This window comes from Antedon bifida, chromosome 6 (genome assembly GCF_963402885.1).
Source record: "Antedon bifida chromosome 6, ecAntBifi1.1, whole genome shotgun sequence".
Lineage (NCBI taxonomy): Eukaryota > Metazoa > Echinodermata > Crinoidea > Comatulida > Antedonidae > Antedon > Antedon bifida.
In genome coordinates this window covers 13,532,856-13,550,785 of record NC_136231.1, presented here as the reverse complement: position 1 = coordinate 13,550,785, position 17,930 = coordinate 13,532,856, and the positions used below count along the sequence as shown (strand labels likewise).

The following is a 17,930-nucleotide window of genomic DNA, read 5'->3' as shown; positions in this document are numbered from 1 at the left end:
AGGGTGTGTGTGAGTGTACCCATGGAGTAGGCCTAATGGTGTACCGTAGCCAGCATGAGGCAGATGAGGCGTCGTCTGAAATTTTCACTACACCCCTATTCCTCAGCAGATATCGTCATATTTCATATTAATAATTATATTTAAAGCATCTTTGCCTCGTGTGTTTTTAACCTCTCGCTACGACCTTGGTATCTGTGACGCCCTATACAAAAAATAAATAAACATAGGCCTATAGCTATTAATCGGAACTTCCCAATACTAACCTATAATAAAATGCGTCAGTCCTTCGTGAAGACTGTACGCGATGATCGGTAATGGTGAAATAAATAAACATATTAATGTCATATAATTTATGTATCTATTTCATACTACACAGAAATCAATATTTGAGATCACATGAAAAAATGTTAAGGCGTTGTGTAGTACTTGTTGATATCCATGACATTGACTGCTAGAATGCTAAATGTTTTGTATAGTATTGTGGTATAGTAAGGGAATTGAGTGTTATGCAAGATACAATAATAATGATATAGAGAATTTTAGTTGTAATTGAAAGTAGGCCTAGTAGTCGTAATGAATTATTAGAATGTTTCTAAAAATTTCTGATTTCATCGTTAGATTTTACCTGGTCGAAATAATTTCCGGGTTCACCTTGCAACTTCTTGGTTTCAACTAAGTTGGCCGTTAGTGGCTATTATCCATTTTAGTTTTTGGTTTATTTTCGGATCGGACCGCGCGTGTAAAGGTACAGTAGTTAAAGAATAAAAATTATACTGAAAATTAATAAAGATCAAATTAAATATACGCCATAAAGCATCGGAGTATATTTTGGGGAATAGTATTATAAAATTAATCTTATGGTAAGACATTTTGTTTAAAATCGAGTGAAATCCCGATAGCCGAGTTTTATTGAGTAAGCTGGCAGGAATAACTGTGGCCTATCTGTGTCCCGTTAGGACCGGGATACGTCTGCCCATGTTACAAGCCGTCTAAAACGTCTTCCTTCTTGAACCGAAACTAAACTAATGTATTAATTATACCAATTAGGATGGTATTTATTTGAATAAACGCCCAATAAAACATCACTTTGAATAATAATCGTACAAGGAGAACGTCCTTCTAAAACCTTTTTACCCGACTTATTATCATTCCGAGAATCATCGTCTACACTTCCTAGAGGGGGAGCGAGCGAAGCGAGCTCACCCTTCTAGTAATAATAATTTAAGATCTTTATTTTTACACAATTTATTTGGCATTCCCCCACCAAACTTCGTACAAATACATATTACATCTAGAATTATAATAATTACAATTAGTTTAGATGTTTTGCTTTTAAAGAAATTTGGATTTAATGTAACGTCCAGGTGGGTATAAAGATCCCTTAAACCACTAGTATAAACGTGTATGTTTGTATGCACAAATAGATGTTAATATTGATATCGTCGAAATATGTACCATTGTACTTTTATTGATTAAATGAAGTTATTTTATGAACAGCTGCTATCAGCCAACATATAAATACATATCATCCCACTAGAATTAAACAACCAAGCTGATATCCGGGTGTTAATTTGGTTAAACTCATGATAGGGAATCTGTTAAAGAGTCATTTCAATGAACGAGAAAATGACAAGGATACGTTACGGAAAACGACGTTTAAAAATAATCATTGCACTTTGTGTTTTTGGATATATAATGTTTTTATACATAACAAGTCATGCGCAGTTTCTATCAGAATCTGCGGAAGTTGGCCTAAAAAAGGATGCCTATTTTTTAAATGCAAACCAGCTGAATTATAATTATCGAGATTTGGTGAAAGAAGTTAAATACGGAAGTGAATTAAAAGATAAGAAACCTCATGCAAATGAAAGATTCCCAGAAAATGTTTCTTATGCAAAAATGAGACAGAAAACTGAAACAAAACAATCTGATTTGCAAAACAAGAAAGATGTTAGCATTGCAGATACAAACACAATTTACAGGATCCAACAAGTTATCGAAGATTTTAAGCCTGACGACCCAAAACCAAACCCATTTGACTTTGCAGGTTAGTAGTTTTTCTTGTTTCGTCATAATTACCACCTTTTTGCCACTTGCTCGTCATGTATATCAACTCTTTTATTTTATTCTACTGACTCGCATGTTTATCATTCCTATTTTAGATGATATTAAATTAATGTAAGTCCTTAATTAACTCTCTTTTAAATACTACTGAAAATACTACTACTAAAAAAATCAATAATGTTACGCTTTACTGATTTTCTTTTATTGGAAACAGCTAATTGTTGAAAGCCACCATTGAATCCATCTGTTTACCAACTTATTCAATCAATATCATGAATACATATAATACATGTGATGACACGTGGAATTTCAGAGCGCAGAAAAAAAAGATTATATTATGTCATTAGAAATGTGCTTGGATATATCGATTATAGTAAGATAAATTCCTAATGTAATTAGAAATGTAAATGTTACATACCCCTAGTACCTTAGTACAGCTAGTAATGTATTTTAAAGCTGACAAAAGATGTCTTAAGAAAAACAAAAACAGTATCACACAACACTTGAATAATAACAATAGTTATAAGTAAGCATAACGGTGCAAATAAAACAATAAAATAAACCAAAAATCACGCAATATATCATAAAATCGTATACATTACTTTAGATTGCAAAAATATTTCACTTTAAGGCTTCCATTTCTTTTTATAGTCAGTTCTCAAAAAGTGATCAAAATTTAAAGACTATGGTCTTCTATTACAAGTGAAAATTAATAATTTGATGATTAATATGCCCATAATAATTCAAAATAATGGTTTGATTATTTTTAAAAATGGTTGTACCTGTTAAAGCCTCTCACCGTAGTGTAAAAGTATCCCATATATTATTTATTAAGTTACGCAATAATAAATGTTTGTTTTTTTGTCTTTATTTCTCTTTTTCAAACAATAGTCCAGGCAATCTATGAAAAAATTCAGTACCTAATAGGACACTTTCTTTTCAAAATCTACCAAAATCGGATTAGTGGAACATATAATTTAGGGGTCATTTGAGTCAAGACCTTGAAATGGCACCAAACACGGCTATGTTACAACGAAAATCGTTTGGCACCAAGGTACCATCTTCGAGGCGATGGCTGCATCCGGTTTGAAATTAAAAATCCGGCTCTATAGCTTTGAGGACATGTTCCTGTAGTATACCCATGCCAATTCCCAGCTCAATACTATAACGAATAAGGGAGTTTATAGGCCTTCATTAGAACACAATATGTAGAAGCATATTTCATGAGCTTTCATTTGTTACCCAACAGTTCTTCCAAACACTTTAATTATTTAATATTATATATTTAAATATAAAAAAAAAATATGTGTAATTAAATTATGCACATTTAAAAAAAAAATAGATTTATTATTAAACATTTTCAATTTTGTGGTCTTTATTTTCTAGCCTCAATGTTGTGTTATAGGGTGGTCGCTATTGCCAGGACTTCTTGAAAACGAAGATCCCACTAAAAATATTTTCAATTTTGTATTCATATTGGGTCTTTGTTTTCCGATTTTCGAAAACAGAGACTGCCACTAAAAGTTTTCAATATTATGTTCTAGGATTACTTTTTTTTTTTTTTTGCAGTAGATTAGCATTTTTATGCACTTTAATTTGATACGATACAGTTGGTTTGTTCATTTACATTTGAAAGAATAATTTAACCCGACAATGTATTTTAAAACATTGTTGGGGTCAAAGGTCAGTAAAAGCATTTCCGGTTATTTTATGGGTAAAAGTTGTGTATAAATATGTATATTCTGAACAATTTAACACCAAAAAAAAAATCTATATGACAAGTGGTTGTCAAGATATAAGAACCTCACATCTTTAGCCTTTGACCCCGATTTTAGCCATTTTCTTCCCAGATAGTAAATTTTCCACACATCCCATGTTGTTCATTGGGGTCAAATTAACTTGTAACATATCTTACTTACCAAAAAAGAGTTAAAAATACAGTTTTACTGCAAAAATATACTTTAATCACATGTAAATGTGATATATTTGATATCATTGGGTAGATATTTGAAGTAGCTACCATCTGGTACCAAACATCATAGTAGATAGTATATTAATCTTAGTTTATATCGGTAAATATTGATTATTACCAATTTTAGACATATTTGACCTCAAATGACCTCTAAAATATATGTTATACCGATTTTAGTAGATTTTGAAAATAAAACACTCCAATAACTGCAGAATCAGAAGTTTTGAAACTATTGCAATTTGTTTTGGGTCAATCCACAGATTGCCTGGACTAGGCCTACAAATGAAAGTGCGTGAAATACTGTTAGAAAACTGTGTAGTTTAAAAATATGTGTATAGCTACCTTTAAAAACATGGTAGTCTGAAATATGAATATCCATAATATAAGCCATATTCAGTGAGAAAACACGGATACAATTGTGATTGATACTTTTAATGACAAGCTTGGTGTCAAGTGTTGTATAGGTGATATTGACCGATCTCATCGCGTTGTGAGGAAGAATTCAGATCGACCTAGATAACAGTCACCGCACTAATAAAATCGCTTGAACCACTCGGTTAAATTCATAATATTGTTTCAGACTGACTACTAAAATAACTGTTTTTCACTAATTGCTGCTTATTAATGTATTATCAGTACTGTGTATTGTTGTGACCGTTTCCTACCGCTGTAACCACCATTTTAGTATTTCATGCATTTTGCATAACAAGTCGTTAACTGTGTATTTGCATATCTGTGTATGTCGTTTGTTCAATTGAATTCCGTTTTCGCATAATCTGCAACGATTGTTGTATTTTACTGTTGTCTAATCTTTGCATATTTAATGATTTTTTTTTTGCCTCGTCTCTCAAACATGTTCCAAATCGTACTTCGGCAGCTCTTTCATTCGCTGGTTTTATATTTTGCCAATGTTTAATGTTCAGTCTAATTGTTCTCGTTCTCCCTCCAGGGACCCGCACGATGATAATATCATCATAATTACCAGGGTGCGAGAAAGGGTTAAATACAATATTATTGTATTTAACCCTTTCTCGCACCCTGGTAATTCAAATTCTGAAAGAGATTCCGATAAACAATTTTATGCCGATAACATTATCTCTAAATACTACCACTCAGATGATTTTATAAATGCCACTAAAGAATATTGAACAAATGTTTTATTTTGTCTTGTGTGGGTTCGTCCCACTTTTATTATGCTCTGTTATAAGTATATAACAATACATATTTATACATGTGTGTACGTTTAAATATTATTTTTAAAAATATTGTTTTTTCGCTAATTTATATGATACATTGTTAAAAGCAGGTACCATCAATTAATATAGTTTACATTGTATACACATAAGATGACTGAATTCAGTGTTAAAATCCACATTTTCCTTCATTTACATTTTTAAAAATACAATTAATTAAAATATATAAATGACAATAAAAAGATGATAAAAATTGATTAAAAACGTAGTTATGACAGTAGTCATTATTCTATTCTGTTCGTGTTCGGGTAGAGAGGCAATAAACTCAGGGGAGGAATATAAAATACCCTCCCTTTTCACCAAGACAAAAATGGATGAGATGAATGAGAGGAATGCAAGAGTTTGAAAATAAGAAGCTTAGAATGGATAGCATGGAATGATGTGTTTAATGAAACCGTAAGGTTATAGTCCATACGCAGGTCCAGGATAGTATTTTGGCTCTGTGTGTATGTGAGACGCTTCATATCCGAAATACATCTTATTATAGTATAAATACAATTACTATATACAATGTATTTAAGAGGTAAACTGTGAATAACTTATTAAAACTGTGAAATTGCCCATTCAAAATTTGAATTTATTAATCTTTATTTGTCATGTTTTTGGGGGACAATACATCTTTAAGCGTGGCGGCGGTGTTGGCATCTATTTAGCCTATGAACATCTTTTATTTAAAATTCGACATGATATCCGCACGCCAGAATCTGTTTGTGATTCTATCTTTATTGAAAAAGAACGTTCTTCTCAAGCCAATATTGTTATCGGTTGTATTTATAGAGCTGGTAGTCTTGATTTTGATTATTTTACTTATTTGTTTGATGATATAATAATCAAATTAAACGATGAAAAAAAATCTGTTTACCTGCTTGGAGATTTTACTGTCGATTTAATACAATACCAACATGATAATCGTGTTAATATTGTTATGAGTTCTATTTTTAGCAACTCATTTTTACCCTTATTCATAGACCTACCAGAATGACCGAAACAACAGAAACCCTCTTAGATCATATTCATACAAACGAATTTCGATATGAAAACCTTCCTGTTTTTAATATCGCCTACACTTTAATCGATAAACAACATAACAATCATGAACTTCCACCCTCTAGAAATCAGCCCTGAAACACATTTAAATTAAAACTTTATTCAACGTCATGGGATCATGTTATTACCAACAATGATCCGAATTCGGCTTATAACTTATCATCTTTAAATGATATTTATAATACTTTTTTAAACCCAACGTCAAAGAATGAAACGATGTTTAAATGATATCGTAATTTGCTCATAACTATAACTCGCTCTGCAAAATCTGATTACTTTCGTAAGCTCTTTACTAAACATCAACATAATATAAAAAAAACTTGGTCTGCAATTAGAAATGTGCTTCAAACTTCTCCAACCAAAAGTATCAATGCAAAACGCATTAATTGTACCATAACTAACGATCAAAAAGGTTATTGCTAATAGCTGTAATGATTTTTTGTTGTTGACATTGGACCCACACTTGCCAGTAAAATTCTACATGATTGCAATATTAGTGTTACTGATTATTTACCCAATCCCGTTCCACAGTCTCTTTTTCTAATCCCAGTTGATGAAAATGAAATTCTCAAAATTATTACTTCATTTGGTAACAAGAAAGCTCCTGGTTCAGATGGATTAAATACTTTTGTAATTAAACAATCTGCATTTTTTATTCCAAACCCATGTGTCCCGTTTTTTTAATCCGGTAACACCACCTCTGAAATCAACAATTATCTCCATTCTCTCTATATTTTCGAAATTACTTGAACGCATTATATATGACCGGACTTACTTCTTTTTTCAAAAGAATAATGTTCTATTTCAGCATCAGTTTGGATTTAGAAAAGGCTACTCCACTCCAATGGCACTTATTGAGCTCACTAACAATACCTTAGATGCTTTTGAGGAAAACAAACTATCCATGGGCATTATTATTGACTTATCGAAAGCATTTGACACAATAAACCACAACATATTGTTACCTAAGCTTTTCCGTTACGGCATTAGAGGGATTGCACTTGATTTATTCAAGAGCTATCTTCTTGACCGTACGCAATGTACAAAATTTAATAAAAAAATATCGGAATTATCTATAGGCTCTCTCACTTTATACCTTTAACAATTTTGCGTTTATTATATTGCTCTCTTATTTTGCCCTACTTAAATTATTGTAATATTGTTTGGGCTAATAATTACAAGGCATCTATAGAAATACTTAATATTTTACGAAAAAAAGCCATTAGGCTTGTTACTCGATCGCATCGTCTTTCTCATATCTTCCCCTATTTTCTCCGAACACCAGTTTCTTAAATTCGTTGACATCAGTTTTTTTCAACAAATGTCTTTTATTTATGACTCTTTGGTTCTCCTTCTTCTATTATTTTTAAATTTAATTACGATGTCCATAATTATAATACTCGTATTGCCCAAGAACTTCATTTACATTTACAAACCAAGACTTACTGCCTTCAAACACTCAATCAGATATACTGTTCCCATGAATTGGAATAAAATACCGTTAAAAATCAAACATTTGGCAACTAAATATTTATTTAATAAAAAACTTAAATATTAATGTTTCCCCATGTGATGTGCGTGAGTATATACAGTATGTATTGAATATAGATGTTGAATGAATGTTGGCCTAAATGTCTGAGCATGGTCCGAGTGTCGACTTTTCTCGCCTGTAGTGACGATAGGATAGAGTTTTGCATTGTCTACTTTTCTTGTCTGTCGTAATCCAAAATTATAATAATTTCAATACATATTTTTTATCTATTATAGATCCTGCTTTAGAAAATAAATTTGAAAACAACATTATCAAAGCACCTCCTCTACATGACCGTAAAAATAGTATTAATAAACCAAGTTATCGTCTAATTGGAATCAATGAAGGTGAAATGGGAGAACCGGTAATTCTATCACAGCAGAAAGACAAAGAAGGAAGAAACAAGATGTTCCATTTACATGAGTTTAACCTGTATGTAAGCGAGAGAATTTCTCTAGATCGCTCTTTACCAGATATAAGAGCAAAGGGGTAATATAATTTTCATTACATTACGACAAACTAGTACTATTTAAAACAAAGTATACTTATAGATAAATTTTAAAAAAATATTTAAAAAGTTTAAGTAGTTTAGTTTTAATTACAATGATTATTGATGTTCGGTCTATCACAACCTTCTCTGACTAAGACCTGAATATTGTGTACACAAATTATGAACAAATTAATTAATCACACTTTACTTTTTGTTAATTATTAAAAAAGGAAAAGTTTATACTTATTCATCTAATAATAATATATATATATATATTCCAGATGTGAAAGAAAAAGCTATGGTGAAAACTTGTTGAACACTAGTATAATAATTGTTTTTTACAACGAAGCGCGTTCAACATTGTTACGAACATTACATAGTGTTTTAAACCGATCTCCACATAATCTTCTTGCGGAAATTATTTTAGTTGATGACGGGAGTGATCGAAGTAAGTATTATATGAATATAATATTTTTATAATATATTTTTAGATGTTAATAATTTGATGCGGACGTAGTAATTATTGGCAGCTTAGTCTCGGAAGACCATGCTTATTTACACTCTTGGGTCAGATAGACAAACTAAAGTTAATTCTGCTTATTCACAAGTTTCTACAGCTGCCGGAGATGCTGTTTCTGTTACTGCTACTACTATGTTATAAAAAAACAACTCCCTCTAACCAATAGTTAAAGATATAGATTATATTATGCTATAGTCGTTTTAATTTACAGAAATAAGTTAATTTGCATATAAATTTAGCAAGTGGCAAAGGTGTCAGTTTTAAATTCTATACTTAATCTTTATGAAATTATATAGACAAACATTTTTGAGATACGTAATTCCTGTGAAAGTTACCTTGTTATTTTGATTGATTGAAAGCTACCTATCTTATAGTAAAAAAAAAAGAATTGTCTGTATATAAATAATATCAAAATTAGACTAAAAAAATGGATTTCTTTCAAATTTTGCACATAGCCATATATGTGTTGAGAGAAATCACATATGAATTTCCCTTAGTTATGCCTAGCAACCGTTGCTATGGTAACATTATAGGTAAAATTGAGATATTCTGTAGATTTTTCATACTATCTATCTTTTTAATTAAATTTATAGATTATTAGCAGACATGCCTTATTTGCATTTTCAGATTACCATTTCACAATGTCATATATTTTTATTCATGGAAATCCCACATATTTATTTATTGAAACAAACAATATCCATAGTTACGCATAGAAACAGGTTCTAAGATAACATAAATAATACATTTTGACATATTTTGACCCCAAATGACCCTTTCACAAGACCAGACTTTTTCTGTGATTATTGAGATTCAGGAAGTAAATTTAGGAAAATTTAGTGTATTTTTTTTTAGTCATGAAACCCCGTATTTTTTTATTTTAAAAAAATGGGACTTACGCATAGAAATAGTTGGTACAATACACTATAGGTAAAATGTTGATTGAATTTTTTCTTCTCATAAAAAACCCATATTTTATTTTTAAAAATTATCCTTAGTTATGTATAGAAACAGGTTTACGATAACACTAAAGGTCAATTTTTTACCTTTATTCAGATTCAAGACTTTTTTCTGAGATTATTAGGATTCAGTAAAAGCAAATTTGGGAAAAAGTAGAAATGTAAAACTATGTAATAAATTATTTTTATTTTTGAAAACCCCTTATTTTTTAAATATTTTTCTTAGTTACGCATAGAAACAGTTACTATGGTAACATATTGACCTCGTTTGACCTCAAATTAACCTTTTACAAGGTCAAGTTTGTCATCACTTTATCTGTGATTATTAGGATGCAGTAGAAGTATACTGTTGTTTGTATTCATAAAACCGCTATATTTGTGTTATTCTTAAAATTTGTTTTCCTTAGTTACACATAGAAACAGTTGCTAAGGTAACACTACAGGTAAAAAATTAAATTTGTTGGGAATTTTTATGAACTATCTTGTAAATTGTGATAAAACATTACTAGATGTAGTAAAGTGGGGACCTGTCCTCTTTTGCATTCTGACCCCTTTGACCTCAAAAGACCTGTTTACAAGGTCAGATTTTTTTGGGACGCCTTTCTGTATCTCTTTACACAAATATATAAGTCAAAATGTATACAAACCTGAACGCAATTTTTTCAAAGTTAAACATTTAGTTTCCATCAACTAAATATTTCAATGCAAAATACTGTTTTCTGGCAATTAATTGAAATAAACCTGATAACACATTCTCGTATTTTATCTAAACTATTCGTATGACTCTAAGTAGCATTATTTGATCAGCCATATTTAAATTTTATTTCTTGTGTTTTTTTTGTTGTTATTTTGTTATTTTGTTGTATTTGTCCGTATTTTCCTGGCAACACAAAACATATATGTATGTAATTTACTCCAGTTTTTCCCTGATTATTATTGAAAAACATATTGACTATCAAATTGAAAAACCTCATTGATATAAAAACACCACATTGGAAATTATAGGTACGTTTTATAAAAAAATATTTTTGAAAAATACCCCTTTTTATAATAATGGTATCAACCAAACTCCATTTTGTAATTCATCTAAACAATGCCAAATAAAGTGTTGCATACCCGGGGTCCATTTTGGGTTCACTGTTGTTTTTATTATACGTTAATAACCTTCATGAACTGTAGAATCATGTAATAGTTAGTATGAAAATTGCCTTGATCATTTGGAATTTATATCTCCATGTTTTGACCTTGTGTTATTTCTTATTAATTATCGCAATTGAAATTGGTCTAGTCCTAAAGATAAGCTTATTTTTACTGAAAATGTTATTATGTATAAAATAATGAATGAACCAACTCCAAATTATTTAAGAAATAGGTTTTCTCAAAGACTGAATGAACACAACACAAAGTCAACAAACAACCTTTACATACCCAAATACAGAATTAAAAGAAGTTTAACATATCGTGGCGCTCAATTTTGTTATGTTGTTATTGTTATACGGCCTCGTGGAAGAACGAGTTTGTTCCATTGCAAAAATAAAGATTTTATAACCATATTCAACCATATTATAAATTCATTTGTACATTAGTCACAACTTGTAATAATTCAGTCATGGTGTACTACGAAAACAAACTAAAATGACAAATCAACCGTGTTTATTATATAATTCAACTGCGGACTGTCGTACCCCACCCCCATCATTTAGTGTCGTTTACTCCGGAATACCTAGAGACTGTAACCGCAAGTCTAAATGTATATGGTAGACACAACAATTTAAAAGAAACTAATTCAACCGCAACGAAAACGCAATCAAGCATTTTTTCTATTCAAATCATACGCATTTATTGTATATTATCATTTCACGCAAAAATAAAACAACTGTATATTTATATTTTAGATCATCTTAAGGCACCATTGGATGAATACCTTACTAATCTGAAGGGAGACGTTCCAGTACGTCTTGTGCGAACCGGCCAACGTGAAGGTCTAATCAGAGCCAGAATGGCTGGGGTAGCTGAGTCTAGTGGTACTATACTAACCTTCTTAGATGCCCATTGTGAGTGTACAACTGGGTGGCTTGAACCACTTCTTTCCCGTGTGACTATAGACAAGTAAGTTAAAAGTTAAAGTATTAATTTAGAGATAAAGTGGAAAATCAGCTCATCATCCGTATGTATAGTTAACAAATTACTCAAAATTAGGACAACTCTATGAAAACATCTAGAATTTCCTTTCCAATTGATCGTGGTTTATTATAACAAATATTTATTTACTATTGTATTACATTTATTATAAATTTACTGGTGTATGCCAAAAATGTTTTACACTTTTACAAATTAAAAATACATACTAAATTCACAAGCCTACCCGGTTCTAACTCTCGTCAAAACGTCTACGAGTAGCCTAAAGTAACGTACAGTGTAAAAAAATGGTTGAACTGCGATAAGGCTATCGGGAAAACACTAAAATGTATAATTAATGACAAATCTCTGTTTTCTCTTTTTAATTGTTTAAACTTTAGTAACAACTGTAAACAACATTCAGTTCAAATCCCCATTTTGTAACCATGAGTGCGGGTCCATTTAAACTAGCTGGACTAGCTGTAAAGTATTAATCCACTATATGTATGTATGCATATTGTTTACTAATTGAATAGCCGGCATTTTAACCCTAAATAGCACTGTATAAGTACATAAGTCTTTTTTTTAAATGAAATTTCAGTGGTTAGAGGTTCATTTTTATTATTAGGATTTTTACAGGCACATATAAAAATAGATTAGAAAAATATGACATAAGCAGAATTATATCATAATAAGAATATACAAAAGGATACGGGAAGAGACCAACCGGTGACAAAGTACCTTTAGAGCGGTCAGAACACAATTACAAATTTATGAGTTCATTTTTAATTAATTATTGTTAAAAATATATATGTAGGCCTATTACAAAAGTGTTATTAAATTTGACGACATTTAGACCATCGGCAACTTACCAAAGAAACACTCGACGGAAAATTAACTTTCTTCGATTTTTATTTTACATCGGCCGGGTTTAACGCTAAACCGCCTGTCCTATTCTGAATTGTACCACCAATAACACATGCTATCAAAGTGTAAGATAAGATAAGTTGTTTTCCGGTCAACGGTCCATTCATAACAAACAAAAAATCTCTCAGCACCAAATTTTTGGTTAGTGGCGCTATGAGGTACGACATTACATATTATTCAAATGCTTTGTAATTTTCGATACCATTAATTCCAACAAACAAATGATAGGGCTACTTAAAATTATTTATGTGGTTACCAACCGTCTCGCATCGTTTCGGGACGGTCCCGCATTTCAAGTGATTTTTAATGAAACACGCGTTTTGAACACATGCGTATACCGTGACCACAATATTTGTCACGCATTTATCAGAAGTCATTAGGGTTGGTGAGTAACCTGCCAAAATACGCAAAATTTTGCCAAAATACGCAAATTGAGGGCGCTATGCTTTGCCAAAATACGTAAATCATGCCAAAATACGCAAATCTGCTTTGCCAAAATACACAAATCACATGCCAAAATACACAAATCTGCTTTGCCAAAATACACAAATCATGCCAAAATACACAAATCATGCCAAAATACGCAAATCATGCCAAAATACGCAAATTGAGGGCGCTATGCTTTGCCAAAATACGCAAAATACGTAAATCATGCCAAAATACGCAAATCTGCTTTGCCAAAATACACAAATCACATGCCAAAATACACAAATCTGATTTGCCAAAATACACAAATCATGCCAAAATACACAAATCATGCCAAAATACGCAAATCTGCTTTGCCAAAATACAAAAATCATGCCAAAATACGCATATCTGTATTGCCAAAATACGCAAATCATGTCAAAATACGCAAATTAAGGGCGCTATGCTTTGCCAAAATACACAAATCATGCCAAAATACCCAAATCTGCTTTGGCAAAATACGCAAATCTGCTTTGCCAAAATACGCAAATCATGCCAAAATACGCAAATCTGCTTTGCCAAAATACACAAATCATGCCAAAATACGCAAATCTGATTTGCCAAAATACGCAAATCATGCCAAAATACGCAAATCTGCTTTGTCAAAATACACAAATCATGCCAAAATACGCAAATCTGCTTTGCCAAAATACGCAAATCATGCAAAAATACGCAAATCATGCCAAAATACGCAAATTGAGCAAAAAGATAGTGACGCTATCTTTGAATGCAGTTAAAAATCCATGGAATAAAATATATAGAGGGCAGCAATCAGGAAATCGTTTTTATATACCTGCAGTTTTTCAATATCTATTATAAATTTGAGTGCAATTACCCATATTAAAATGGTATAGCCTAGCCCGTGCTATTCTTTAACAGGCAATACCTCAATGCAAATACAATATGTATGCGCGCCTCACTTCCAGCGCGACGTGCTGCAGCAAACCGCAATTGAATGTAGTAAAACCTCCAGATAATATATAAACACCAACAGCTTATGTAGTAAATACAAAATCAACACCAGCTAATGTAGAACGGTCAACAGCTAATGGAGTAACGAAAATTCATTTATACATTTTTTAGTTTATCCACCTCTCGTAAGCGACCGAATTCAAAATGCGGCCATCTCGTAAGCGATCACCTCCCTAAAACGATCACACATCGTAAGCAGCCACCCTCTATTGATCGACCACCATCTCTGTAAAGGGACCGCTTCTCATAATCGACCACATCCCGTAACGACCACCTCTCAGTGGCTTATGTAACCTTTCGTTGGCAATATTCTGTCTTATATATATATATATATATATATATATATATAAATCCAAAGACAAATTACTGAAAAAAATGACAATGCTGTGGGTATCATATATGGCGGTCCGAGTTCGAGTCTCGGTTGGGGCGACTTTTTCTCATTCTCACAGATTTCCTCATCTTTATCATTTTAAATTAATTAATTAAATTTAAGTATATCACCGGGCGGTTTAGAATTAATGTTCTTTGCCTGATGTGTTTATATATATAAAAGTATCTCTTCGGAGATCCCGCCTCGTGAATAAAAATACTGAAAGATGAGGGCGTATCAGTTTGATTCGCTGTTGCGCGTGCGTACAACTGAGGACTAGTGCTGTTCCGCCGTACCACGCCGAGAATGTTAAAGAGTCGCTATCCAATCAAGTTTGAACAATACCATGAAAGCCCCAGTGGTCTAATGGTTAGGGCAACTGCATATCAAGCAGGCGGTCCGAGTTCGAGTCTCGGTTGGGGCGACTTTTTCTCATTCTCACAGATTTCCTCATCTTTATCGTTTCAAATTAATTAATTAAATTTCAGTATATCACCGGGCGGTTTAGAATTAATGTTCTTTGCCTGATTTGTTTATATATATAAAAGTATCTCTTCGGAGATCCCGCCTCGTGAATAAAATTCTGAAAGATGAGGGCGTATCAATTTGATCTCTGGTGCGCGTGCGTGCAACTGAGGACTAGTGCTGTTCCGCCGTACCACGCCGAGAATGTTAAAGAGTCGCTATCCAATCGAGTTTGAACAATACCATGAAAGCCCCAGTGGTCTAATGGTTAGGACATCTGCATATCAAGCAGGCGGTCCGAGTTCGAGTCTCGGTTGGGGCGACTTTTTCTCATTCTCACAGATTTCCTCATCTTTATCGTTTCAAATTAATTAATTAAATTTCAGTATATCACCGGGCGGTTTAGAATTAATGTTCTTTGCCTGATTTGTTTATATATATATATACACATATATTAAAATCCTTGATTTAATCCAGTTACCGTTAAATGAAGACTTATTTTGTATACATATAAATTGGTTAATAATATTATCATAGCTTATTGGTTTCTTATTTAACATATTATTACAAGCATTAGCTACTGAACTAGAATTAATAACTGCAAAAAATGAATTTTAAAGATTAATCTTTCCACCTTTTTTGTCACTTTTTCTGGATGTAAAATACTGGAAATATATATCATTTTTTTAGAGTGCTAAAGTTGTTTTCTTCCGAATAATGTAATATGCCCTTTAGGGTATTTTCATTGCAATTAAGTTTCTTTTTTCCAGCTCATATGTTCCATGTCCTGTTATCAATGTAATCGACGATGAAACATTCGCTTTGAACAAGAATACAAAAGCTATGCATGTTGGTGGATTTTCATGGGACCTGACATTTGACTGGCACATAGTTCCACAGACTGAACGTATCCGCATTCGTGGCATTGATAGTGAACCGGTTAGGTATGTTAGTAGTATAGCCTATCATAATTACCAAACCCTTATAGTCTGGGAGCCCGTAACATATGATTTCACCCTATTCCACCCAGGTTTGACCCCTTAATGTTATTAATACTATCAAAGACATTCCAAAAAAGTTTATCAGCCCGGGGGTTGGTCTAGTCTCCAGATTCTTCAGTCTCCAGTCTTGATATGAGCAGTTGATTACATGGCAAAGTGGTATTGACAGTTCATACGCAAATGTCTCAATGAACTTGGCAGATATCTGATCAGGGTCACAAGAACTTTGTTGCGCAAGAACAAACCTCCCATGGTTCAACCTGTCGTGGTCGTGCACTATTTCAGAGTCTTCCAACACGATATATCTTGGCTTACTTTGCCCCGATACATGCAATTATGCGAATTTGCTGACGATGTGTTTTTGAGATGGCTAACATTTTTAGTTTTTTCTATCTACTCGTATGGTTATATTGATCTTATTACGATAGAACCTCCATAACCCCGGCTTGTTGTTAGCGAACGCTTCTTGTCTCTTTTTTTTATACGAGATTTTGTCAAGGCAAACACCCATGGTTTATCAGTGGGTTAACGTTTCACAGTTGTTTTGAAAAGAAAGTATCAATTGAGAGATGAAGTGTATTATAGAATTCTGTACATTTTTCCCGAGATCCTAAAGGATTAAAAACATCACTCCAGTCAACTCACCCTGCGATTTCTTGACCAATGAAGACTCTATTTTAATATGTATAATGTTGTTAACGTTTCGTTGTCTTCGACGAACATTGTTTTATATGCTTTTACAACAGAGTCATTGGGAGATACAAAGAGTTTTGTTCCATATGTAACTAAATTGTAATTTTTTGTTGGGTACTTCAATATGGTGGATGTGTATCTCTCCTAAGTCGATTTTATAGATTCAATTATTTTTCTATTTTTAGTTGTACTTTGTTTTAATCTTAAGAATTGGCAAGTTTAAAAAAAATTGAGCAGATGCATGTTTTTTGGGTTGATTTTTCGCGGATGTTTCTTAGGCCCAGACTAGGCCAGCAGTGTGAATGGTGAACAACCAGGTTGATATCCTTTAGACCATGATGGCTCCAGCACCTAGAAAGACAAGCGTGAGTAATAAAAAAAACAATGGGAAAGGTAGTAAAAACATAACAATCTGTGTGGAAACTGTTCTAAGAATGTACTGGACGGTGATAAAGCTCTAGAATGTGAACTGTGTAGGTACTGGCATCACTATCCCAAGAGAAAGCCGGACGGATTAAATATTGCTGAATTTTAAATTGAGGGGTATCAACTATTCATACCAAAAACAATTAGGAGAGGTAGAGGTGTTGTTTTATTTTTGGAGGATGGTCTATCAGGGTCTTTAGTAGAGAACGGTTTGGATCAAGATTTACATAAAAGTTGCTTCGTGTATACAGAAGTCTATCTAGTTCTAACAACAATAACCAGACATTGTGTAAGATGTTGGTCAAGTTAATACAGGATGTGTTGTGATTGGAGATTTCAACTATGGTGAAATAAATTGGGAAAGAAACACTGTTGAAGGCAGGATTGCAACTGGAAATTAACTTTCTAAGATTTTGTTAATGGTTCCTATGTCAACTCACACAGTTGCCTACCAGATATAGAGAAGGTCAGACACCTATCATTCTTGATCTAGTTTTGGTCAAGGATGAAGATTTGATATCAGGCATAAAGCAATGTCCACCTTTAGGCAAGGATCCAGTTTAAGGTGTCTATTTCTGAAAAGCATGTACCCATAAGGAGCTATTACCATGGTTGGTAATTATGATAGTCTTCATGAGATAAGTACATAAGTCT

General features: G+C 32.5%; 2 protein-coding genes across 2 annotated transcripts in view; one reads left to right on the top strand and one right to left on the bottom strand.

The window, feature by feature from the left end:
- The window catches only part of LOC144845486 (E3 ubiquitin-protein ligase RNF170-like), a 291,346-nt gene that overhangs the window by 208,499 nt on the left and 64,917 nt on the right, over positions 1 to 17,930 (bottom strand). The window lies entirely within an intron of this gene.
- LOC144845454 (polypeptide N-acetylgalactosaminyltransferase 1-like) lies at positions 1,580 to 16,228 on the top strand. The gene is made up of 5 exons (XM_078702810.1): positions 1,580 to 2,047; positions 8,104 to 8,356; positions 8,639 to 8,805; positions 11,732 to 11,945; positions 15,927 to 16,228. The coding sequence occupies exons 1-5, from the start codon at positions 1,615 to 1,617 to the stop codon at positions 16,198 to 16,200; spliced, it is 1,341 nt and encodes a 446-aa protein (XP_078558936.1). The 5' UTR covers positions 1,580 to 1,614; the 3' UTR covers positions 16,201 to 16,228.

What these genes read in the sequence shown, in the direction of transcription:
- LOC144845454 (XM_078702810.1), top strand. Translation starts at nt 1,615, where the DNA reads ATGAACGAGAAAATGACAAGGATACGTTACGGAAAACGACGTTTAAAA. An exon ending in TGATGACGGGAGTGATCGAA is followed by an intron (nt 8,806 to 11,731) that starts GTAAGTATTATA and finishes TTTATATTTTAG; the next exon opens with ATCATCTTAAGGCACCATTG. An exon ending in TCCCGTGTGACTATAGACAA is followed by an intron (nt 11,946 to 15,926) that starts GTAAGTTAAAAG and finishes TCTTTTTTCCAG; the next exon opens with CTCATATGTTCCATGTCCTG.